Genomic DNA, 27,317 nt, shown 5'->3' on the forward strand with positions numbered 1-27,317 from the left:
AGGGCAAGTCCTCGGCCTGAAGAACGAAAAATAACTGAGCTGCACATATGCAGCCAGTTTCCAACCAGCACATGTGCCGGAGACCCGAGGTTCGTCAGGTTCTGGAGTTCCCAGACTCTGAACTTCGGATTAAGGTAAGTTTAGGTTTCATCACACCTTATCACGTGTAAGAAAGCAAGCTTCACTAACATGAAGGTTTATTTACAATGGCTTTACACCTTCTTTATAAGAATTTAACATAATAAACTTCGAACAAATAGCTTATTACATACCATACAGATTAACTTCCCATTTTGTTTCACAGCTACACATGTCACATTGTACAATTACAGAGGTTTAACCAAAACAAAAGCCAATACCTGTAATAAGTAGGATTAGCAGAATTTATACATCATAAAATTATCACAACTCAACGCTGGTATTTCTTTTTCCTTTTATTCCCAGTCTTTAAGAATGTTTTGCTTAAGTCCACAGCCCAATTGTCATCATCTTATTAGCTGTAAGTGTAATTCCCTTTTCAAGCTCATTTACTGAACTCAAATGTGGTAAATTCTTATTTCGAGACAATTAGGTCTAGATGGCATCTTTGTGTGTTATCAATTCCTTTTTCCCCTGATCAAAATCTTTTTTAACTGTTTCAAGGATGTTATTGTGATGCTTTTTATGCTCACACAAAAGGTTTTCATACTCCTGCTTGGTTTGAACTTTGAACATGTTAAAATCTTGTAGTTTCTCCTGATCCCATTCCATACAGGTCTTATTTAATTCTCTTCGAGCAACATCAACCACTTCCACACTCTGGATCTTTATTGTTTGTTTCAATATTTCTATTCGTTCACACTATTCACAAACCATATCATTCCACTCCTCTGCAGGTTTGAAATGGTATTTTGCAAACTGTCCACTTCTCTGGATTCCTGCTGCTGAACCCTGTGTCTCAACACTGGTAAGCACTGGTAATTCAGTGTCCATGGTCATTGACCCTTCTAGACAATTTTGCGGTTTCAGTCCTTTCATTTGACAATTCTTAGTTTTCAATTCTGCAGGCACTACGGTTGCTTCTGTACTATCCGTTACTGAGGCTGATACATCAGTATTATTACTTGGATCGGTTCTTTACCCAATGGGGTCACAATTGGGCAAAGAATTTTTATTCACAGGAACAACTTCGGAACTGTGACACTCCATCCCAGGTTGTGGAAAAACTGTACTGGCCGCTATATCATTGCCCAATATAAAGTCTACATTTGTAATAGACTAATTTTGGAATAACTCCAACCATACAAGGCCCCTTCATCAGAGGACAACTTAACTTTGCTCTATGCAATGTGTAAGACATACACTTCCCAATTCCGATTCAGTGAACTTTCTGAAGAAAGGTCCAAATACTTTGCTAACAATAAGCTCTGAGCTGAAACAGTATCTCTCAGGAAAACAATTTTTCTGGGCTCTTTCTTGGACAGAGGTGGAGTGACTTCCCCTTATAACCAAGGGTTGGTGACCAAGGATTATCAGGACATCCAGGCAAGAAAGCAGTCTTACAGGCAGAAGCAAGCTTCTGCCTACAACAGAAGGTGCCACACCAGACACTTGCCACAATTACAGAAAGGTGACAAGATCTGGATTAAAGACCTCGAGAGAAAAGATACCATCAGTAGAAAGAATGAAGACCAACCTCACTCCTACCTGGATACATAGAAACATAGAAAATAGGAGCAGGAATAGGCCATTCAGCCCTTTGAGTCTGCTTCGCCATTCATTATGATCATGGCTGATCATCCAACTCAATAGCCTGCTCCCACTTTCTCCACTTATCCTATGATCCCTTTCGCCCCAAGAGCTATATCTAACTCCATGGTTGGCATAGCAGAGAGCACAGTCAGGAGAAGCAGGGAGGAATCTCCACCTCATCCCTAGACAGCCCATCCCCACTGTACAATGGAGAGATATCAAGGAACATACCTAGATGCCAGAACAACCTCCAAACCTACAGGAAGAATCAGCAGTGATGGAGCCTACCATTCCTCCAACAGTAGTGCGAATGAGATATGGAAGGGTTAAAAGGCCTCCAGAACACTTGAACCTATGAATTCAAGGAAATGAAGGGGGTAGATGGGGTAGTGATAATATAGTAATAACAATGTCAGACAAGGTAAAACTATAATCACTTAAAATACATTGGATAAAGATTTAGGGGGGAGGTGTAGAAAAAGGGTCTGGTACATATAGAGTTAATGTGCAATTGAGTACAGTACCACCCACACAGGGATGTAAGAGAGCACATGACCCACACCCAGGGTCAGTGTGGTGTTGGACAGAGCTGTGTGCAGACCTAAACATGGAGACAGCTCCTAGCGTGTGCCTTTTACTGTATATTTGTAAATCATTCTTGTTAATAAAAACTTACAGTTTACCTGTTAAAGACTGCAAAGACTTCATCAAACCTATCAAGATGTAACCCAAACCCCACAACACCTTTGTTAACCACTGCAATCTATCTAATATAGGTACACCTATATTGCTGTAGGCGTAGGGTGGAATGTTCTGTTCTGCACTCTACGTTCAGTGGTAAGCATGGAAGTGGGAGTGATTCCCACTCAGGAGCAGAACAGCTTAAGGTGTGCAAAAATCTGCACCATAAACATTCACCCAGGAGGATGGAGGTTTGGAATCAAGAGTTGGCTGCTGGGCTCCTTGGAGGCATCCACCCCCCTTCATCCCTGCCTCTGACTGCAGCAGATGGAAATGGCACAGAATGAATGGCAATTCCACAGCTTGCTAGGATCTTGATGTTTGACCCATGAGTCAGTACCACCTGCAGCCGTGTGTGCTTCACCTTAGAGAGGAGAACACAATTGAGCATGGTTGACATCCGGTTTCCTCATGATTATTAGGGTATAAACTTTAGTATACAAGTTCAGAAAGATAAAACAATTTACAATATCTATCTTACACTCTAACATACAGGGTAAGTATGAGGTACATGTGAATCAACAGGCAAAGTGTAACTCTTTTCGAGTTAAAACAATTAACTAAATTAACAAAAACAAGGGATAAATCAGGCACAGCCCCTAAGTCAGGTCAGCTGTAAAACCAAGGACAAAGTTTAAAGGAAACTTACAAACATTAAACCAAAACAAAAACAGAATTACCTGGAAAAACTCAGCAGGTCTGGCAGCATCGGTGGAGAAGAAATCAGTTAACATTTCGAGTCCTCACGACCCTTCGGCAGAACTGAGTATAGTTAGGAGAGAGGTGAAATATAAGCTGGTCTAAGGTGGGGGGGCGGGGGGAGAGAGAAGTTGAGGGTGGGGTGATTGTGGGGATAAGCAAGCAGTGATAGGAACAGATAATCAAAAGATGTCACAGACAAAAGGACCAAAGAGGTGTTGAAGGTGGTGATATTATCTAAGAAAAGTGCTAATTAAGAATGGAAGGCAGGATACTCAAGATACAGCTCTAGTGGGGGTGGGGTGGGAAGACTAACAAAGTTATAGTTTTAGATTTAAAAATAATGGAAATAGGTGGGAAAAGAAGAATCTATATAAATTATTGAAAAAAAAGGGGGAGGGGGGAGAAACGGGGTGGGGATGGGGGGAGGGGGAGTTTAAGATCTAAAGTTGTTGAATTCAATATTCAGCCCGGAAGGCTGCAAAGTGCCTAGTCGGAAGATGAGGTGCTGTTCCTCCAGTTTGCGTTGGGCTTCATTGGAACAACGCAGCAAGCCAAGGACAGACATGTGGGCAAGAGAACAGGGTGGAGTGTTAAAAGGGCAAGCAACAGGGAGGTTTGGGTCTTTCTTGCGGACAGACCGCAGGTGTTCTGCAAAGCGGTCGCCCAGTTTGCGTTTGGTCTCTCCAATGTAGAGGAGACCGCATTGGGAGCAACGAATGCAGTAGACTAAGTTAGGGGAAATGCAAGTGAAATGCTGCTTCACTTGAAAGGAGTGTTTGGGCCCTTGGACAGTGAGGAGAGAGGAAGTGAAGGGGCAGGTGTTGCATCTTCTGCGTGGGCATGGGGAGGTGCCATAGGTGGGGGTTGAGGAATAGGGGGTGATGGAGGAGTGGACCAGGGTGTCCCGGAGGGAACGATCCCTACGGAATGCTACCAGGGGGGGTGAAGGGAAGATGTGTTTGGTGGTGGCATCATGCTGGAGTTGGCGGAAATGGCGGAGGATGATCCTTTGAATGCGGAGGCTGGTGGGGTGATAAGTGAGGACAAGGGGGACCCTATCATGTTTCTGGGAAGGAGGAGAAGGCGTGAGGGAGGATGCGCGGGATATGGGCTGGACACGGTTGAGGGCCCTGTCAACGACCGTGGGTGGAAAACCTCGGTTAAGGAAGAAGGAGGACATGTCAGAGGAGCTGTTTTTGAAGGTAGCGTCATCAGAACAGATGCGACGGAGGCGAAGGAACTGAGAGAATGGGATGGAGTCCTTACAGGAAGCGGGGTGTGAGGAGCTGTAGTCGAGGTAGCTGTGGGAGTCGGTAGGCTTGTAATGGATATTGGTGGACAGTCTATCATCAGAAATTGAGACAGAGAGGTCAAGGAAGGGAAGAGAAGTGTCAGAGATGGACCATGTGAAAATGATGGAGGGGTGGAGATTGGAAGCAAAATTAATAAATTTTTCCAGGTCCCGACGAGAGCATGAAGCAGCACCGAAGTAATCATCGATGTACCGGAGAAAGAGTTGTGGGAGGGGGCCGGAGTAGGACTGGAACAAGGAATGTTCCACATACCCCATAAAGAGACAGGCATAGCTGGGGCCCATGCGGGTACCCATAGCCACACCTTTTATTTGGAGGAAGTGAGAGGAGTTAAAGAAGAAATTGTTCAGTGTGAGAACAAGTTCAGCTAGACGGAGGAGAGTAGTGGTGGATGGGGATTGTTGGGGCCTCTGTTCGAGGAAGAAGCTAAGGGCCCTCAGACCATCCTGGTGGGGGATGGAGGTGTAGAGGGATTGGACATCCATGGTGAAGAGTAAGCGGTTGGGGCCAGGGAACTGGAAATTGTTGATGTGACATAAGGTGTCAGAGGAATCACGGATGTAGGTGGGAAGGGACTGGACAAGGGGAGAGAGAAGGGAGTCAAGATAACGAGAAATGAGTTCCGTGGAGCAGGAACAGGCTGACACGATCGGTCTGCCAGGACAGTTCTGTTTGTGGATTTTGGGTAGGAGGTAGAAGCGGGCCGTCCGAGGTTGGGCGACTATCAAATTGGAAGCTGTGGACCAAAATGTGATTAAAGGGGTCAACAAAACACCCCAGTCCCCGCGGAGCCCACCGGGCACGGAAGGCCTCGATGGTGCCGGCAGACACCGTGTGCTCCCTCTCCAGGGACACTTGGCCGCGAACGTAGCCGCGGAAGAGGGACAAACAATCGGGCGGGACTCCCCCCTCGATCGCCCGCTGCCTGGACCTGTTAATGGCCAACTTGGCCAGGCCCAGGAGCAGGTTCACGAGGAGGTCCTCCTCCTTCCCGATCCCCTTCCGCACCGGGTGTCCGTAGATCAGGAGCGTTGGGCTGAAGTGCAAAAAAAACAGCAATAAAAGGTTTTTTAAATAACTAAAAAGGGAGTGCAGCCTACAACACCCTATGTAAACGTGATCCATGGATTCCACAAGACCGCAAAAAAGGCAGGTGTCTTGGGAGTCCGTGAACCTACACATTCTGCGATTGTAGGGGACTGCTGCATGCAACACCCTCCAACCCAGGTCCCCGATAGAAAGAGGGAGGACACCTCCGTAGAGGGCCTCCCATCGGGGGCCTCCGCCACCGGACGGCAACAAGGCACGCCAGGGCGTGTCCGAGCGGCGGACGAGGGCGAGAAAATGGAAGGTGTGCAGCAGCAGTCCGTACAGAAAACCCCTCCGCACCGTGCCAAATGGCACGGAGGGCATGTCCCCAAGGCGGCTCATATTATTGCGGGGCACCGGCACCCGAGGGAGGGTTCGGGGCTTGGGGCCAATGTGGAATTCCGTCCGAACAGGGGAACGTTCAGCCAGAAGAAACAGGCAAAGTGTAGTCGAACACATCACACTTCACAATAAATGACAGATGCGACCAAACCCACCCAGACGTTTGCTACATTGTGAGCCAATCAATGTCACTGAAACTTTGTCTTTCTCACAAGGGTTTCCACTGAAGAACAAAAAATAACCGAACTGCGCATGTGCAGCTAGTTCCCTTTAGTGGGCCATTTCTGCTGACCATTAACTCCACCCACCCAAAAAGACCCTCCTCCCACTTCAATGGTTTGCACTTACTCACCAACTGTGTTCTCAAGGTCAAATTTGAAAAATGGTGCGCATCATCTTTCAAAATCAGTCCACCATCTTCTGCCCTCCCCCTGTCAACCACCAACTTCCCCTCATCAACCTTGTGTGGTGAAACCTAAATGTACCTTAAATTGAGGTTTGGAGGTCAGGAACTGGAGTTCCCATTAACTTTGGGTCTCCCGCGCATGTGCCAGTTGCAATTTTGGACTTTAAAGAAAAGACCGAATGAAACGTTTGTCGAATTTGCTGGGGAAAAATTAATGCTGTGGGACCCTGTGGTTTTGATCACTGAAGTTAGAACAAAATTTTGAGAATGTGTGGGAGCTAATGACAATGGAAGAATTTCAAAATAGCATCCCAATATCTATTAGGCCACAGCTGGAAAGACCGTAAGGTTTCTGAGGTACTGGAAGCAGTAGTTCTGGCAGATGGGTATGATAGATCATATAGGCAGCTGGGGGCTGTATATTCCCATCTGTAACTCACAGGGAAGCTGGGGGAACAGAAAAGAGTCTAGCTTTATGGAGGAGGCAGACGATGTTCCACCCAAGAAAATTGATAGTGTAGAAGGTAAAAGTGATGTAAAGGAACCAGTATGCTTTTATTGCCATAAGACTGGGCATCTCAAAGCCCACTGTTGGAAGCTGAACAGTAGGTAAACCAGTGGCAGTAATAAAAACACTAAAGAAGTCTTTGGAAAAGGCTGTAGCAGAAAAGGAAATGGATGTTAAAACAGTGGCATTGGTGCAAGTGATAGAAACCTCCACAGAGAAATGTTGCACCAGGAAGTGAAACTTGTGAGACACCCAGTGTTTCTAATGTTTTTACAGTAGGAATAGGTAGAATCAAAAAAGATTATAAGGGGTTCTGATAATCCTTGGTCACCAATCCTGGTATTCTTGGGAGGATTGGAAGTTTTGTGTGGAGTTTCCTGCCCATCAAGAGTTTGGATGGGGACAGGCCACATTGTAATGGGCTGGACCTGTAGGTTAGCAGTGCTATGGGAACATTCTTTTTATGCGGGCCTTTACTGTACAGACCCCTCTTTCAGACTCCCCACTTGACTGTGGGTATCTCGGGGAGCTGGTGCAGTGGTGGAAGCCGGATGTGGTGGTGAAGTGTGCAAAGTACTTGTTTGAAAATTGTGGGTGGCTATCGGACACGATCTCGTCCAGAATGCCGTATCTGGCGAACATCTCTTTTAGCGCCTTAATTATTGCTTCTGTTGTAGTTGTATATAGTTGCTTCACCTCAACCCATCTGGAGAAGTAGTACACCACCATAAGGAACGGTTTGCTATTGAAGTTGAACAGGTAGATACCCAGCCTATCCCATGGCCTGGTTGGGAATTGTGTAGTGATGAGGGGCTCTCTTTTGTCTTGCCGGTGCAACACACACACCTGGCACTTTGCAAAGGTCTCTGTCATTGCATTGGAAATGCCTGGCCATCAAACAGTGGATTGGGCCCATGCTCTGTACTTGGCGATGCCCAGGTGGCCCTGGTGTACTTCTTGAAGGATCTCTGGCTGTAGGAAAACTGGGATGACCAGCACTCATCGTAGACCAGGAGGTCATCTATAATCATTTTTCCAGGTATAACCAGGTTTTCATGGTCTCTCTGTTTGATCTCTCGTGAGGCCATCCTTGTTGACAGTATCTGTGGATGTGGGCACACTCCTCATTGCACATTTGTTCCTGACAGATCTGTTGGAGTTTACTTATGGTCGCTGGCAGGTGTGTCCTTGTCAATTGGGAGTACATTTCCAGTTGTTTGATAAGATTGACATGCTGTTTTGTTGGGAGGCCCACTGTGGCTGTTGTCTGATTTTTAAGTTGGATGTATACCGTCTCATAGGCAAGCCTCATGAAGCGCAGGAGAAACCTCTGGATCCTGGGAGGCATCTTTGTGAGCTCCTTCTTGTCCAATACGGAAACTAGTGACTTTTGATCCGTTTTAATTGTAACCTTGAGACCGATGATATAGTCAGAAAGCTTCATGCATGCCCATGTGACTACGAGGGCTTCCTTTTCTATCAGGGCAACCTCGTCTCTGTGTCCAACAGCTCTCTGGACACGGGTGGTGTGTAGTGCACAGGTCAGCAACTTGCATCCAGTTGTTCCTCAAACAGGACTGCACCCAGGCCTATGGATGAAGCATCGCTGCTATGGTGGTGGGCAGCGTTGGATCGTGGTGGGCCAGAATATCTGTGGAGAGCAGCATCACTTTGGTGCGAGTGAAAGCTTGCTCTTGATGTGGGTCCCAGCACCATGCTTGGTCTTAAGTAGATGCCTTAAGAGTTCTGTGATCAGTGCCAAATTTAGTAAAACTTTTGCCAGCTGATTCATAATCCCCAAGAATCGCTGGAGGTCTAGAATTGAGGATGGGGTTGGCAATTCATCTGCTGCTATGCCTTTATTGCTGATGAATTGGCCCAGCAACCGAATTGATGTTTTTGAAAACTCACATTTGTCATTCAGTGTCAGTCCTGCTTCCTGCAGACACTCTAAGACTGCTGTGAGTCTCTTGTCATGTTCATCCACTGTTGCACCAATGAACCAATATATCGTCCATATGGCAAATGACCCCTGAAGGCCCTAGAAAATGGTTAACATCATACGTTGGAATATTTCTGATGCTAACATGATTTCAAACAGCAGGTGGTTAAAGCAGAATCTGCTGAAGTGGGTAATAAATGTTGCCAGCAGCATGGACTCTTCGCCAAGAGGGAGTTTCCAAAAGCCACTGTTTGCATCCAGTTTTGAAAATACCATCTTCTTTGAGAGTTTAATCAGGCTTTTGTCCACTGAGGACTTGGGATGTATTTCTCTGGCCTACGGCTTTATTGAGCTGTGTCAGATCGATGCAAATACGGATGGACCCATTCGGTTTTGGGACTGGGAGCATCCCGGAACACCAGACACTCGGTTGTGTGACTGGGGAGATGACTCCCATGTTTGTCATCTTGTCTAGCTGCTGCTGCACCTGCTTCATGAGTGGGTGGGGGATCTTACGTAGTGTGTTTAGGCACATGAGTTTAGCATCCCATCTCAGTGTGATCCTGTATGTGTTTTTCAGTCACCCCAGTCCTGTGAAGAGTTTCAGGAACTCACTTTTGTACTTGGAGCCAGGCCCTGGCTGGCTGACCTTGTCAATCTTCTGTAACAGTTAAGTTCAACACAGGCTTTGTGACTTAGTAATGAACAGTCCTTGCTGTGGATCACAAAGAGGGTCTCATGGATTGCTTTATTCTTGTATCTCAGTGTCATCTGCAGGGTGCCTTTCACTGGGTGCTTTAAGCCTTCTGCTCTGTATAGGTGTGTCGTGGGTAGCATCAGCTACTGAGCCACCAGCCATTGTTCTTTGTCTGACAGGATTGTTATGCTGGCTCCTGTATCTAATTTAAAATTTGTTAAATGGCCATTAATGGAAATGTCCGCATTCCAAAATGAGAAATCAAGTTCTTTGACCACATCCATGAAGCATGACTGTGTGCCTTCCATGCTTGCAGTCTCGACCTCATGTCTTAATGTTTGGGCCTTCTGTGCTTTTCAGAGTTTTTGCCCTGCTGTTTTGAGGCGGCAGTTGATGTGTGCCAGGTGGATCAAATCCACGAAGGAAACTTGATCATGCGGTCACAACTATTTTGCAATTTGTATTTTATTTCAAGATGCGTGCCCTGAATTCAGTAGTAATAAATCTACCATGACTCTAGAGATTTTTAGAAAACTAAACATTTATTAACAAATGAAAAGATTTCAAGCACAGACATAGATCTACAAATTACTACTATAATAACGCCTAAAACTCCGAATTAATCTGGCTTCCAGTTACATCCCCGCTAAAGCAACAGTAAACAAAAAAAAAGATTTTAAATAGATTTCAGCCAGTTAACAGAATACCCTGGAAAATAGAATTCAAAATTACTTTTCCCACCTTCTGTTTCTGTAGACAGCAGCTTAATGCACAACTACTAGAGGCTTTTCACACTTCTGGTAGATCTTACAATGCATTCATTCCCTTTTACTGAGTTGAACAGTTGTGATGTTCCCAAATACTTAATTAGCTCTTTTTTTCATTTCTGACCAGCTCAGACACCACGTGTTTTTCCTTTGACTCTGGGATTGGGCTTTAGCAATGGGTTTCCCTCAAACAGCACTTCTGACTGAATTAGTTTAAAGATTTCTCAGGCATTGCCACAGCCTTGAATTTTAAAAGATGTAGCTGACCTTTGCAAGTTCTGCTGACTCTACTCTCTGATGTTGGACTTCCAAAGGAGGTTCATGGAGTCTTCTCTTCTGCTACAGTAAGGAATTTTAGATCTTTGCCTTCAGCTTCCAAGCCTTTCTTTGGATCTTTTTTCTGGTTATTTTTTTTGTGTCTCTACTTCAGGAGCTTCTTTTCAGATCAGAATACTTTGTTTAATGTTACTCAGTCTTCCAGCATTTCAGTTCATCTCTGTGTTTCAGCGAGGTTCTGGGTTTTTTAATCCCCCTGCTGCCACCATGATGTGGTTGCATCTCGGTAGGTTTGATGAAGTCTTTGTAGTTTTTGCACGTTAACTGTAAGTCTTTATTAACTACTAGAACTATTTACAAATATACAGTAAAGGGTACAAGCTGGACCCTGGTCTCCATGCTTAGGTCTTCACATGGCTCCGTCCAAAACCACACTGACTGTGGGTGCGGGTCATGTGCTCTCTTACATCACTGTATGGGCAGTACTGTACTCAGTCAGTCCCCCATTAACCCTATATGTGCCAGACCCTTATAATACAGAAGACAACTCACCACCACTTTCTCAAGGGCAATTAGGGATGAGCAACAAATGCTGGCCTTGCCAACAATGCTTACATCCCATGAAAGAATTAAAAAAAAAAGATCTGATTTATTTGAATTTTGAACTTTGTGCAAATAACTGCCATGAGATAGATGATCCTAAATTCCTAAACTTGATTTCTCCCTTCAGCTTTGGTCTTTACTTAATTATTAGGTCCTAGTTCTCCAAATATTCTAACTGGGTATCACATGTTTAAAAGTGTTGATGTTGTTTTCTATATTTTTTTCAACTGGGGCCTTAGAATGGTTTCCATTGCAGGAACTGAAGTTTTCGAATCTGCCTTTCTATTATTAGCAGTGCAAGTCTAATGTCTATAGCCACAATGGTATTGATCTGTAAATTAGTGACACAAGAAAGATTGCTCTTGTTTGAGAGTTATTTTGCAGTTTTCCAGCCCAACAATCACCCTGTTAGCTTGCAGAAAAATAATAAAGGCTGACAATAACGTGCAAAAAGTCAATTTGAGTTCTGAATGTCTGAAGCTTTGTAAACATAAACTGTGTTTCATTATTGGTAACAAGTTCCTCAGGAATGGCTGCGGTCGCTTTCACAGCCATGGGAAAATGGATGCCCTTCATGTCCCCATGGCACCAAATCCTGGGAGGCGATGGTATTGTTGCTGGACTAGTAATCCAGAGACCCAGGGTAATGCTCTGGGGACCTGGGTTCGAATCCCACCATGGCAGATGGTGGAATTTGAATTCAATAAAAATCTGGAATTAGAAGTCCAATGATGACCATAAAACCATTGTCAACTGACTAAAAAAAAAACACAGGACACTATCTCTGAATCAACTTCATAAAAGAACAATTGTCTGGTTATTATCACATTTCTGTTTGTGGAAGCTTGCTGTGTGTTATGAGACAGCAGTTTGGTAAAGCTGAGTTATTTAAAAATCCCAGAGGGAAATTTTAAACAACTGCCATACCCTATATTTGTAAGTGGTATGTTTAAGATGCAACTCTAAATTTGGGAATCAGACCACCAGCTCTCGAGAGGTTTTATATTAAACTAAATGAAACATATTATTAATCTACACAAAAAGTAGGGAGGTCATGTTGGAGTTGTATAGGACCTTGGTGAGGCCATAGCTGGAGTACTGTGTGCAGTTCTGGTTGCCACATTTTAGGAAGGATGTGATTGCACTGAAGGGGGTACAGAGGAGATCCACCAGGATGTTGCCTGGGATGAAACATTTAAGTTATGAAGAGAGGTTGGATAGACTTGGGTCGTTTTCATTGGAGCAGTGAAGACTGAGGGGCGACTTGATCGAGCTGCACAAGATTATGAGGGGCATGCACAGGGTGGATTGGGAGCAGCTGTTCCCCTTAGTTGAAGAGTCAGTCTCGAGGGGACATAAGTTCAAGGTGAGGGGCAGGAGGTTTAGGGGGGATGTGAGGAAAAATCTTTTTACCTAGAGGGTGATGACAGTCTGGAATGTGCTGCCTGGGAGGGTGGTGGAGATGGGTTGCCTCACATCCTTTAAAAAGTACCTGGATGAGCACTTGGCACGTCATAACATTCAAGGCTATGGGCCAAGTGCTGGTAAATGGGATTAGGTAGGTAGGTCAGGTGTTTCTCATGTGTCGGTGCAGACTTGATGGGCTGAAAGGCCTCTTCTGCACTGTGTGATTCTGTGAAGTTAAATATATACACATGGCTACAAATTACTATTATCATAACTTATTACAGATTCCCAAACTAATCTCCATTAAGGCAACAGCAACCCATAGACTTAACCAAATGCTAGGCAAAGCATTTTCACCTTACAAATTCAAAATGAGGTTCCTTTCACTTTGGTTCCTGTGGAGACAGTTGGAGGCTTACAGCTGCTTTGATCTTACATTGCCCCTGCCCTGCATACACAAAACTGCTGAAGTTATACTTAGCACAACTCATTGACTGTAAACGTTCATTGTATCACTAGCCTCTTCTAACAATAAAACTCCTTTCATAGTACCAATTTTATTAGTAATATAAACAAATTGCTTGGTCTCTGGTAGCTAGGTGCCAAATTTCACTTGCCTTCTTGAATGGTCTATTCAAAAAATGCAAATGCGCCCTACCTCTCTTACATCTCAAAACTAGTACACATCAAAGCACCCAGACTAGCTGGCTTTAATCCAACTAAGACACACCAACAGACTAAACTTCTATTTTAAAAGAAAAATATTTTCCAATAATATTATATACATTAATAGCTTCATGATGTGTGCAAGTTGGCTGCTGCATTTTCCTACATTACAATAGTGGCTACACTTCAAAAGTACTTAATTGGTTGTAAAGTACGAAAGAGATGTCCTGAGATTGTGAACAACGCTATATACATGTATGTCTTTCTTTATAAAGCAGCTATGTTACCTGAGATTGTCTTCAGGTTCTATCTTGTATTGGGGACTCCATTTTACAGTTGATAGTCAGTTTCCGCTAAAAACTGCTAAAATATTTGCTGCGTAGATAAAATCAGCTCAGAACTTTAAGACTGTTTTGTGGCTGGTATAAACTGAAATGATAAAAGATAGTTGTTTGTTCTTTTTGGAGTTCTAACCAACTGGTAGATAAATCTATCTATATAACAATTGCATAAGAAATGATTTTATCCTTCTCCTTTGTGTGCTTAGACGGAGTTCAGATATCTTGGACAGTTGTGGGGTTGGAGAGGATGACAGAGGTATGGAGGAGGGAGACCATGAAGGGATTTAAAAATAAGGATGAGAATTTTAAAATCAAGATGTTGCTTGACCAGGAGTCAATGTGCGTCAGTGAGCACAAGGATGATAGGGGAATGGAACTTATTACAGACTCAATTATACTGTTTATAACATGGGGAAAGAAGCTGCTCTGCCAATGGTGACTGTCTCTTTAGTTGCCTATCCCTCATGCTTTGGAATTCACTCCCTACACTTCTCCGTCTCTCTACATCGCTTTCTTCCTTTAAGACACTTCTTAAAACCTCCCTCTTTGAGCTTTTGGTCATCTGATCTAATATTTGCTTATGTGACTTGGTGTCATACTTTCTCTTATATTCCTGTGAAACGCCTTGAGACATTTCCTTAGGTGAAAAGTGCGATATAAATATAAGTTGTTGTTGTATATTACCAATCTCTTTGTGAAGTTATGTTGTCCTCTTGAACTACAAAAATCTTTCTTTCCATGCTGGATGGGAGGACAGCGGGTTAACACTAAAACTTTCTGGTGGCTTAAATTTAGACATTCTCAGAAACTCAATCTTCCATAGATTTAAGCACTTTTTTTTTACTTTGGACACTGCATGGTGTGACAAAGCAATTGTTGGCTTGGTTTTGTTTAAACAGGTTCATCTACATAAAGAGCTAAAGAAGTCTCCAGAACTATTGGCTGTCTCCAGAACTATTTCTCACCAGGAGACAGTTAACATTCCAATTTAGCCACAGGACTAATTCCTTGAAGTTAATCCAATATTTGACTATACCTAGCTTTATAATTATGATTTTGATCTGTAAGAGTCTGTTTATGAAAGTGAAAGAACACTGCAATCTGCCACCCTTAAACTTGTGCCTTAATATAGTTATTCTAATATAAAAGCAAAATACTGCAGTTGCTGGAAATTTGAAATAAAAACAGAAATGCTGGAAAAACTCAGCAGGTCTGACAGCATCCGTGGAGAGCGAAACTCTCAGTGCGGTTAGGTCTGAAGAAATCATTAACGGACTGGAAACGTTAACTCTGTTTTTCTCTCCACAGTTGCTGTCAGACCTGCTGAGTTTTTCCAGCATTTTCTGTTTTTATTATGCATAGCTATTCTGTTTTGTGAACGCTACCATCAATACCGACATAATTTTGCCCTTGGCAATAAAGTAGGGAATTGATTAAAATTAAAACTTTACATAGGCTCACTGTTAATACACTGTAAATGGTTCAGAGCAGGGAATATTAGTTCCCCTTATCTGGGCTGCTTGAGCCCGAGAAAAATAAACAAACTAAAGATACTGTTTAGGTTGATTTTATTTCAGTTTTTGTTTTGGAAACCTAGAGAAAGACCTGGGAGCGGACAATTATGTGCTGCTGGTCATTTGGGATAATTTCCAGAGCGCTCTATCTGAAATTAAACCACCCTAGCAAAATCAACTATCACTTTCCCATCCTCAAACAAAGCCGCGTCCCTCCAGTAAACCTGCTGCAACCTGAAAGAGTTCCCTGGCTGGGTGCCAGTCTTTACCCAATGCCACATCTGACACCTTGTTCACCCCCTCTCCCCAACGCAATAATTGTATTCCGGTGACGTATAATATTAATAAAGAACCGACTATTGACAGGTTCAGCACCCATCGTGCTACCAAAGGGAACAGAGGTGAGCACCATAACTGTGGCTAAAACACATAGAATGCAAAGAAATGAGTGGGACACAGACATGTTAAACTGTGTCCCAATTGATCAATGATATTCAATGTACTTTTCTACCAGATTTCCAGCATATTTCTTTTTATATATATATTGGGTAAAATTAATTAATTACAATTACACCGGTTGAATGTTATGTGTTAAAGTCAAGTTTCCGCCTTTTGTATCGCGCTGGCCGTTTTGGGTTCAGTTATTTTCACTTTGGAGTCAGTAAAAGGTGGGATTGGGAAAAATGAGGTAAACCCAACCGTGCAGCCGGCTCCCAGGTCGCCACCTCGGTGAAGCCAAGTCCAGCCCCAACACTCCAGTAAGTGAGCAAACTTGTCTCGAGATTTTCTATCCGAAATGTTAACCTGTGTCCCTGGAATGAGAAGGTGGATCTTTGCCTCTCTAGCTAACGATGTGGTGGGCAGTTGAATGGTATACCTTTTCCTCCGCACCAGGTAGTTATCACAATTTCGAGTTTTCCTTTTCAGAAAGACACAGCGCTATTAAGGAAATCTGCTTTGCAGAGTTCAGACAAAATGGCAGTTGCATTTCCAGATGGTAGATCGATTCTATTAGTGAGCTGGAAGGAAAAAGTCCCGGTCGAAGAGCTGCAGAGGATCCTTTGCGTTCACTTCAAGGATCTGGCGCACAGGTTTCAAGCCGACTGTGTGGTGCAGAAACTCGACTCCCAGGAAGTTCTGGTTACCCTGACGAGAATAACGAAAGAAGGTGAACGTTAATCTTTGCAAGATCAAGATGGTTTTTAAAATATTCTTTCATGGGATTCAGACGAGCCACTGTCAAGGCCACAGGATTTATTGTCCATCCCTTGAACTGAGTAGCTTGCTTTAGAGGGCAGTTAAGGGAGTCAACCACAATTTTTGTGGGTCCGGAGTCACATATAAGTCCTGTGACAAAGGGCCTGAACTTCCATGGAGTGGCAATCAGTGTTCAGAGGGCATTTAAGAGTCAAACAGAACCAGGGCAGCAGATTTCCTTCCCTGAACCAAATGGGTTTCTACAACACTTGTTTCATGGTCATTATTAGATTTTTGATTCCAGATTTTTATTGAATTCAAATTCCACCATCTGTCATGGAAGGATTTGAACCCAGGTTCCCAGAGTATTACCTGAGGGTCTCTGGATTAACTAGTCTAGTAACAATACCACTACACCATCACCTCCCCCTAAAGTCTAGTGGAAAGTCAGGTGCCATGAATTAATAGAAACAGCTTATTTATTAATTTAATCTATTTCTTGAAAGAGAACTTTCGACATTCTTTGGAATTTACTTAGCTATTGTATTCAGACAAGCCATAACTCTAGAGGGGCAAGATAATCTATTTTTCTGGTTAACATTTATTGTGTTGACTTATTGTAAAACAGTGACTCATTGATTGCTGTTTTCTAAATAATATTAATAACAGTACAATAATGAGAGTTTTTCTCTTCTGGCTAGTGTTAAGCAGTATTGCTGAAAACGCAACTGTCGCATATAAAGATGAAGAAATTAAACTTGACATTAAAATCCCAGTTGACGATTTTTTTACTGTGCATCCAACAAATTTAGCTGAAGAAACAATGGAGGTAATGTTTATTGTAGAGTCAACTTTTGTTTTAATTTTGAAACTTTTGCTCAGAAAACTTTTCAGTAATCCCACACAGTTCTTTCCCACTTATTGACAATCTTAGTTATACCATCTCCTCTGATTTCAAATGGAACACCCACATCTCCTCCACTCCCAAAGCTACTTCTAAGGCCAGAATTTTTCCGTTGGCGAGTTGGGGACGGGACCCGCTTGCCGACGTGAAAATGACGCGGGATGACGTCGGCGGGAACCCCCGATGTCATCCTCCCCATTTAAATATTCAGGAAGGCGGGGGGAACAGCGAAATCAGCTGTCCACCCGCCGACCTGTCAATGACCAATTGAGGCCAATGTCAGGATAATTAAGCCAATTAAAGGCCCTGCCCATCCAAACTTAAGGCTGGCGGGCAGGCCAGGAGCCCCAGCGGGCTTCTGAAAAAGCATGAAACCTCATCCGCTGGCGGGATGAGGTTTCATGTCTGTTTTAAAAAAACTTCAATAAACTTTATGTGATATTTATTAACATGTCCCATCTCGTGTGACATTGTCACATGAGGGGGACATGTTAATAATTTTAAAATTTTTCTATATTTTAAGTTTATAAAACTTTCAGCGCTCTCCCTGAGACAGCACTATGCCCGTGAAAGAGCGCACTTTGACAGTTAGGGAATCCCTCCCCCACCTCGCACAGGAAGCGCATAGCACTTCCTGTCGGGTGGCCCGATGGGCGGGCCTTAACTGGCCTGTCCACTCAAAATGGCGGTGAGGCCCGCCGGCCCATCAAGGGCAAAATTCTGCCCTATGAAACTAAAAGGAACTGAAAGGAATCAGTATAAGTGAAGAAATGGTTGTGGAGAAATGAATGGGGCTATGTGGCGACAAATCCTCTGGATCTGACATACTTCATCATAGGGGTTTAAAAAAAGGGTAGTTGCAGAGATAGTGGATGCATTTGTTTTGATGTTCCAGAACTCCTCAGACCCTAGACCAGTTTCTAAGGATTGAGAATGGCAAAACATAACCCCACTATTTAAGATAGGAGGAAGAGAGAAAAGGGGAACTGTCAGCTCGTGAACCTAACATCAGTTGTAGGCAGAACGCTCAGATCTATTATGACGGACAATGGGTTGGGTTTTATGGGACACCACAGTCCCTGCTCCTCCCTCCCCCCTCACCACCACCCCACCCACCCCTCCAGCTAAAAGGTCAAGGCGGAGCCCATCCACTATCCCAACGGCTGCCCCACAACAAGTTAATGCTGGGAGTAGTGTTAATTGCTTCAAGACGACACTTCCATCCCTTTCTCGGAAGGAAGTCCAGTTTTAGAGAGCTGCTACCCAACTGGGTAGCGAGTAGCTCTGTAGCCCCAGCAGCACCAGGTGGGTGCAGTGGTCACTGCTGGGACTACAGACAGTCCCACCACATCATCGAGGAGCTATGGAAACAAATGAGGAAAGAGTAATCAGTCACCAGAACCACCGTTCTTATGAAAGTAGGTATTTCAAAATTAAAACATCTTGAAGTCTGAGTATTTAAAAATTATCTTTCTGAAACTATTTTGTAGTATATCTTGAAATAGACTCCATATTTCAGTTCCCCATTGTACAGACAATGAATGAAGGAGGAAATGTTTAGTTACACTGTGATTATATAGTTAGAAGCACCCTCTATCTGTCATGATACTGACTTCATACAGCTTTATCCAACAATATGAACAATGCAAATTTTGTAGAAAAATGTTTTTGATAAAGTGAAGAGTAGTACTATTAAATGTCCACCCAACACTGACCAAACATGTACGTACAACAAATACCTCACAGCCTGGTGTGCATTATATATAGTGGGGGGAGGGGAAGGTTGGCTACATTATTAAGGCCAATGATTGTTAATTGTCTGATATTCCCTTGTTCCTCCAGAGCTGCAAAAATCCTCCTACATAATGAAACCAAGACAAATTCGAGGGAATTCTCTTCCACCAAAATTGGGCAGAAGATGTGGGAATTAGGCCAGTCATCATCTCACCCTGCCATAACTGCTGCTTCTCGATTTGCAGCACATATATGGCTGTGGGGACAGGGCGGAGACTGGGTTCCCCCCCCCCTCCTCCCCCCCCTGCCCCATTCACTTTTTGTACCAGCACTCATGAGGACACCATGGGGAAAGGTAGTGGTAGGCCCATGGAAATGGCAGTAATTACTCTGAGGTGCCCCATGGAGAGGGCCTTGTAATGATCTAGTGTCTTTATTTTCTTCCCGCAGCACATACCTGCTGATGGCCCTATTTTCAGCCCTTCAGTGGGATATCTTGCTGGATTATTAATGGCTGTCCTTGCTCTTCTGGTGTATCAACATCCTCATTGTAGCACTGCCTTCACACTGGTGGGCTCCCTCTTGACAACAGGAACCCTATTGTGAATGCAGCATGTATACATAATGATCCCCATCTCTGGAAAGTGGATTGAGATGGGGTGAGTAGAAGTCCTGTCCTCCAGAGTTCTACCATGAAGGGGAGAACTGCCTCAATTTCTCTTGTGGTAACTCCTTCTTTCTCAAGACCTGAACTTGTGGAATATATAATGTTGTTGCCTATTGCAAGTTTTTTTTTGCAATTATTTTACTTTAAAAGTGGGGTTATTATTTAAAATTGTTCTCATTCTTATTTTCATTAATAGGCTTTTGAGAGTGACGACAGGCATGAAATTGGTAAGTGTTTCCCAGTTTCAAGAGATGGAATTTAACAAATTTCTCTATAGCTCTGAAAGCAGTTCTTGCAATTGAAAAACATTCTGGCAAAATTGAGCAGATTTGTGCACAGCATATAGAACAAAATGCTTGATTTCAGAATTGGAAATATTTAAAAGGTTCAAGAAGAGAACTGTATTGGTCAGTGCTATGAATTAAAGATACTTCTTACCGCTGAGATTTCATTATTCTGTTGACATTAATGGTGTACATTTAAAAAAGGGTTTTTTTTGATAAATTTAGACTGGATTTAATTTAGTTGCATGGAGCCTAATTACTGGATCCCAAATTAACCCTTCAAACTGTTTTAGTTTAGCAGAGATATATAACTGTAAGGCAAAGGCTCAGACATTGAAATAGCAAATAATGCCAAAGTTTATTGAATAAAGAATGAAATAAAACAACAATACACTTATCAATTAACTAAAGGGGCAAAAGAACAAAAATATATGCTTATCAATAATACACTACAGACTTCACAACTTCAAATGGATGGCCAACCCAGAAGAAATGGAAAACAGCCTCAACCCTTCTCACCGACAGGAATTCTGCTTCTGTCTCAGAACGAAACTGCCCTATCCAGGGTCCACACTAACAGGAATTCTGCTTCTGTTCCTAGCCCCTGTACTACACTACCTGTTCTCGTGCCGACAAGAATTCTACCTCTGCTTCCGAGAAAAGGCAATACAGGGTCCCTTTACTTGGTGTACACAAAGCAAGATGGATCCTGAAATTCCATTTTATACCTAATTCTGGGATTTCCCCACTTTAGCCCACAGTTGTTGTTAATAGCTAATTGGTCAACAATGCTGTAAGGTTTGTTTTCATTGGTTCTAGCCATTTGTGCACATTGCCGTAGGCATAAGGCAATGGTTTATTTCAAGATGTATCCCTGATCTCAAACTGGACAGACTAATTATTCATTAGGTCCAGCACTAGACTAATCAAGGACAGTTTGTTTTGATAGGGGCCTTGGCGGAATAATGCAGTTGCTTCCCACTGACATTCTCACACCACGTTTAAAATACAGATAGGATGTTAGTAGAACAACAGAAATAAATAGAACCTAACTCTTTTAAATGCCTGACTAATTACTTATTCTATCAATTACAGAGTAATTGGGGTGGTACTTATAATAATCATCTGTTGCTGGTCATTGCTACTTTACAATCCTAACAGTAGTGTATGAAAATGTTGCATAGTTTGGCAGCAGATGTTCAAATCACAAAATGGCTTCTTTTTAGATAATGTAGCAGTATGAAATGGCGATTTGACCTTGTTAGCTGATAGCAAAATACATGTGTTGTAAAAGCCTTTAAAAATTGTCAGGTTAAGCAGGTAAGCTAAATCTTACTAAAATAAAATCTAAAATCTAGGCCAGCTTGCAATAGAAATCATTTGTCGTGGTCTTGTGTAGAATAAAGCTATTTCAGGCAGAGGATTAAGAAACATATGACAAAATTATGTATAACAAGGGAAACTCCCCTTGTGTATTTGTTAGATATTATTATTGGCAAACTCTTCAGTCTCTTTAGAAACTAATTGTAAACCAGTTGCTGGATTTTTCTGGATTGCTCTACATATCAATATTAGTACTATTAAGTTTTCTATTTGTTGTGTTTTTTGCTATTAATTTTGCAGTGTTTGATATCTATTAAATCCTATTATTTCTGCTGTGTCTTTCTACATGCCTTTATCTGATATGACTGAAAAGGAGAGACATCTGAGCAAGACAAAGGGATTTTACAGGAAGACAAAACGATTGAAATAGAAACTCAGCAGTTTGAGCAGAAAGAGAAAGGTAGAGCTAGCATTCTAGGTCAATGACCTATCATCAGAATACAAAGAAACAGTATTGTCTGACCACATTGATAGGAGAGTGCTTTTCCTTGAGAAACAAATCATTTTTCTGTTTTACAGTAAACTGTTATATGTTATATATTGTTTTCCCTCCTGTAACCTCACTCCAGTGACCCGTCCAACCCCACCTCATTCACCCTAGGCTGGTCCCCTAACACCCTCTAGTTTCTCTTCCATCTCACTCAATGGTTCCTAAGCTCATCTTTTCCATGAGACTCAATTTCTATTTCTGCAATCCCTTCCCAACCAAATTCTTTGTTGGCCCCAAACAAATATTGTCATTGCCTCCTTTTGTTCAAGTACCATCTCTTTTCCTTTCAAAACTGCTGTCATCAATCTAGTCCTCAAAACCTCACCCTCAATCCCTGCATCATTTCCAACTACTACTCATCTCAAACCTCTTTTTGCGCTATAAGGTTCTTGAATGTATTTTCACCTCAAGGCATTGTGTCTATTTTTCTCAAAGCTCCTTCTTTAAATCCTTTCAGTTGTATTTGCAGTGCTCTGCTTAGTTTACGCATCAAGACTGCCCTTGTCCTGTCCTGGAAAAACCTCCACTGAGACTGCGACCATTGTTACTAACCCTGCTTGTCCTCTGTAGCCTTTGACATGATTAACCATCCTCTACCATCAACATCCCTGTTGTCCAACCCTGTGTGACACCCTTTGGATAAATCCATTCCTACATCTCCCAGCACAGCTGGTGGATCTGCAACAATGCCTTCTGTTGTCCCAGCATCATCACCTCCAGAGTTCTTCAGGATCTAACCTTGTGTTCCGGCTCGTCCACATCTTCATTGTGTTCTTTGGTAACATGATCTAAAGTTCAGCTGCCATCTGAAATCCAACTCTATGAATTTCCTTTGAAATGACGTCTGTGCTTTCTCAGTCTGTTTGTCTGATATTCTGAGCTCAATTTTTGCTCCTGAGTCGGAATGCAGAGCAAACCTGACTCAGGAAAAAGTGCTTTGAATAGTCTGATTTTCATTCAGGGGGGGAGATAATTGCTGGAGTCGGGCCTATCACCCCCGAATGAGTTAGTAGGCAACCACAGAGACTGCTAAGTGCCAAGCGGGTTGGTTAAAAGGCCCACCTTGGTGCTCTGGGACTTTGTCTCAGTTGTAAAACAAGCAATAAAACCAAAAACAGCCCTCAGGCCCTCATTCCTCATACTCCCTCAACCACCCCACACACTTTCCATGTCCCACCCATGCCAACTCATGCCACCTCATACCCCCCACTCGTGCCTCATGGCTTCTCATACTCTCTATGCCAACATATGCCCCTCTACCCACCCCCATGGCCCTCATACCCTCCATGCCACCTCATGCCCACACTAACCCCCCCCTGGCCCTTTGTAGCCCGATGCCAATTTAGTGCCAGTTCATGCCAACCCATTACTCTCCCACTCATCCTCATGGCCCTTTATAGCCTCTATGCCAACTTACTGCCAAATCATGTCAACCTATGCCCCCATCCACCACCATTTGACCTTAAACCCTCCATGCCTGCTTCTCCAGTATCCACCAGGGCAAACCTGAGGAGCCATGGCGAGATGAAATAAAATAAAGTTCTATGTATATATTGCAGACTTCACTATTGTTATAAAACACTCTCATTCATAAAGAATCGGGATTAATGGGTCTTTTTCAGGTTGGAAAGATGTAACTAGTGGAGTGCCACAATGATCAGTCCTAGGGCCTCAATTATTTACTATCTATATTAATGACTTGGAGGAGGGGGCAGAGTGTAATGTATCCAAATTTGCTGACAATACAAAAATAGGTGGGCGGGCATGTTGTGATGAGGACATAAGGAATCTGCATGGGGATTTAGATAGGTTGAGTGAGTGGGCAAAAACTTTGGAGATGGAGTTTAATGTAGGAAAGTGTGAGGTCATGCACTTTGGTAAGAATAATCAAAAGGCAGACTACTAGTTAAATGGAGAGAGACTTCAAAAAAGTGCAGCACAGAGGGACCTGGGTGTTCTTGTGCATGAAACACAAAAAGTTAGCATGCAGGTGCAGCAAGTAATTAAGAAGGCAAATGGAATTTTGGCCTGTATTGCTAGGGGGTTGGAGTTTAAAATTAAGGAAGTCTTGTTACAACTGTACAGGGTGTTGGTGAGGCTGCAGCTGGAGAACTGTGTACAGTTTTGGTCCCCGTATTTAAGAAAGGATATACTGGCATTGAAGGCAGTTCAAAAGAGATTCACTAGGCTGATTCCTGGGATGAAAGGGTTGACTATCAAGAACGGCTGAACAGATTAGGCCTTTATTCATTAGAGTTTAAAAGAATGAAGGATGATCTTATTGAAACATTCAAGATTCTGAGGGGGCTTGACAGGGTAGATGTTGAGAAGATGTTCCCACTAGTGGGGGAATCTCGAACTAGGGGACATAGTTACAGAATAAGGGGACATGCATTTAAAACTGAGATGTGAAGGAATTTCTTCTCTCAGAGGGTAGTGAATGTCTGGAATTCTCTACCCCAGAGAGTTGTGGAGGCTAGATCACTGAAAGTATTTAAAGAGGAGGTAGATAGATTTTTGAAATATCGAGGGCTTGAGGGCTAAGAGGAGCTGGCATGAAAGAAGAGTTGAGGCTTGGGGCAGATCAGCCATGATCTTATTGAATGGCGGGGCAGGCTAGCAGGGCTGAATAGCCTACTCCTGCTCCTAATCTTATGTTCTTAAATTCCTTCAAGCACTTAATCCCTTACAAAAAAAACCTTTTCTTTCAAGTACTTAATAATTTATGAAAACAAACATTTTTATTCATTGCCCTGCATCAAAGACAGCTAATTTTTTAAATAAGCACTTGGAGCCTTCAATCAACCTGTGAACTTACAGGCCTCCTACTGTGATAATGATAGATTGTGGAATCAGTCAATCAGCACTAATCCTATAATGATAGTCCTCAGGTCATGTCAACAGACAGCTAGTGAAATTGCAAGCAGAGTCACGGCAGACTGTTTTTTTTCAAACATTTAAAGGGCTTAGGGACTTAAATGGCTTGACAGTTCCACTGAGCTAATCCACTTTTTATGCACATTGATATTTACTCTTAACAATCACAAGTGCACCTTACCTCTTTCAAAGGGGTACCCTACCTCACCCAAAGGGGTTCCTTACTTCTCCAAATAATTCTGGCAGCTTTAGACTTTTTCCTCAAATCTCTGAAGCCCACGAGTTGTGTTTTGGACTTCTGGAATCGGGGTTCTGGCCCCATCTTGGCTAAGGTACGGAATCCTTCCGGCTTTGCGAAAATTCAGGCCTAAGTTGTGGATGAATCAAAATTTCTTTCAACTGAACACGTATAGGGAAGTTCCAAAGCCTCTGTTTTTGAGTCCATAAAGTCTCACCACTAATTCCATACCCCTCCCACTTAATCAGAATCAGACTGTTTAAAATCTTGAATTAGCATTTGACTATAACAAATCCTATCCATGAGTAAGACTGCTCACTTCCACCTTTGCAACATAATCTGCATTTGTTCCCATTTCACTCCCACTTTGGAAAACTCTTTTTAATTCTTGCATCGTCTACTGTTAATATCCTCTTTAATATCTTCCTATCCTTCCTATTAATAAACTCAAACTCATTCAAAACTCATCTACCTGCATCCTACACTAGGCCCCATACACTTGCTTGCATTGATCTTGTTACGACTGGGATGGGAGGAGTGTGCGTATGATCTAGCCCCACTGCTCTGCAAGCCGTACCATTAATTTAAAAGTTTAAATTTCTCACCAAAATAGCCAATCGTCTATTTCCCCTACTGGTGCCCAAAATAAAAGAGTCTTCAGCCCAGGCTTCTTCCAATAAACTCATAACAATTGTTTATTATAAAATGAAACTTCTTTTTAACAAGCTGCAAGTACTGGTTAATACACAATTATAATCGGAAAGTATAACTACCTAACTCTTCTTAAAGAATTTCCTCAGCGTACACAGACAAATAAAGGACAAATGGATAGAGTCTCTCTGCAGAGATGGGCTTTAAAGGATGGGCGTTAAAGAATAAAAGCTAAAGTTCGCAGGGTCTCAAACGCTGTAGACCTGGAGTTTCCTCATGTGAAGATGGGCTGCTGGTCCCAGTGGAAGCCTGGAAGTTCTCACCAACTAGTCTCAGCTTTGCAGGTCCGAATGCAGATGAGATGCAAATGCTACAGTCAGATGAGGGTTCCCTGTCTACAGGTGGAAGTCACACACAATTGCAGGCAAGGTAGAGAGAGAGAGTCAGTTAAGGTAGCCTCCCTTCCACAGCTTGTTCCCCAACAAGACCGCCTTCAAAACCAGCATGTTCACAACTTAAGTTTTTTTCTTTCTCCCATGTGATTCCCAGCAAGTTTCTAACCTTTGCCTTTTTCGTTTTTTTCCCCATCAATTAAAGTGATTGCTGTTCAAAACAAACAACTAGATCTTCCTCAAGTACCATAAAGGTCAGGTGATTTCTTGGAAGAGGCCTACTTATTGACAGTTCCAAGGTGAACTTATGACCTTTTTAAAGAAAAATCCCAGGTTAGCATCCAAATGTACAGATAATGACACGTCCTTCCATTTTGTAAAAGAAAAATTCAGTCTTGGGAAATATGATTCCAACAATCCGCATTGACTTCCTTTCCCCAAATGCATTGAATTTTATATGTTTATTATCCCCTTCATACCCCTATATGATTTCAAATTAACCATATATTTCCAAGCTCCTTCAGAATTATATCTCCTTCTCTGACTTTGCCCTTCTATTCATCCACCTTGCTCTTTGTCACAGTTAACAACTGAGCCTTCAGTTGCCCTTATCTCTAGAGCAGTTGTCCTAAACCTCTCTGCGTCTTTAATGCCTGGAGAAAAGCACCCTGAAACTCATCTCTTCAATCAATCAACTTTCTTTTTTTCCCAAAAAAGGCTCAATATCCATATCTTTTGTGTTACTTTGCATTCTGTAAAGTGACTTGGGATGTTTTTCAGCATTAGAAGAACTACATCAATGCAAGTTTTTGGTCCTCAGTTGCTGAACTGCATTTGAATCAATGTGACCATCACAATCTCTCTTTGCTCATTTTCAGAGCAAGTTAGCTAAGAGAGAACTGTCCAGTAAGGATTTGAAAATTAGGATGTGGACTTTAATTAGAAGGAATCAATGTAGGTTAATGAGCACAGGGACGATAGATGAACAGGAGTTAACGGAAGGACACAGGCAGCTTAGGATAATATCAAGTTTTTGAAGGGTAGACTGTGGGAGGTTAGCCAGGAGTGTATTGAAATAGCCAAGCCTAGATGTGACATAGACATGGGTGAGAGTTTCAGTTGTAGATGAGCTGAGACAAGGGCAGGGTTAGATGATGTTACGCAGATTAAAATAGGCAGCCTTAGCGATGGCATGGATTTATCAGCAAGGCCCTGCTTTTTGCTCCAGAGGCAGGGAAATTTCCCGGCTCGCCATGCCTGCCTTGGGAAAAAGTGCCCCAAGTAACGAGATCTTTGTTCTGATGGGTGGGGGCAGTGGGCAATGGGGGGGAGGAGGGGGGTGCATGCTGGAGTCCCACATGCTGTCCCCAGAGATAGTTCTGAGGTCTGAGGTGGCACAAGGCCTGCCAAATGCTGAGGCAGGCTGATTAGGCTAAAAAACCTGCCTTTGTGCTC

The 27,317-nt window shown here is 42.9% G+C and overlaps 2 protein-coding genes across 3 annotated transcripts in view; both read left to right on the plus strand.

Moving 5' to 3' along the window:
• On the plus strand, positions 1–21,471 carry LOC144686212 (uncharacterized). Its single transcript, XM_078551305.1, has 5 exons — positions 1–134; positions 15,973–16,213; positions 16,944–17,071; positions 19,744–19,774; positions 21,455–21,471. Exons 1-5 carry the CDS (start codon positions 48–50, stop codon positions 21,469–21,471), a joined length of 504 nt encoding a protein of 167 aa, XP_078407431.1. The 5' UTR covers positions 1–47.
• Positions 19,697–27,317, plus strand: part of LOC144686298 (macro domain-containing protein LMOf2365_2748-like) — a 19,194-nt gene continuing 11,573 nt past the window's right edge. Inside the window, exons 1-2 of one of the 2 annotated variants that reach the window (XM_078551380.1) lie at positions 19,697–19,774; positions 21,528–21,614. The gene's annotated coding sequence lies outside the window, so the exon portion shown is untranslated. The remainder of the gene's footprint in view (positions 19,775–21,527; positions 21,615–27,317) is intronic. The other variant, XM_078551379.1, reaches the window with a different exon arrangement.

This window comes from Cetorhinus maximus, chromosome 11 (assembly GCF_964194155.1).
Source record: "Cetorhinus maximus chromosome 11, sCetMax3.hap1.1, whole genome shotgun sequence".
NCBI lineage: Eukaryota > Metazoa > Chordata > Chondrichthyes > Lamniformes > Cetorhinidae > Cetorhinus > Cetorhinus maximus.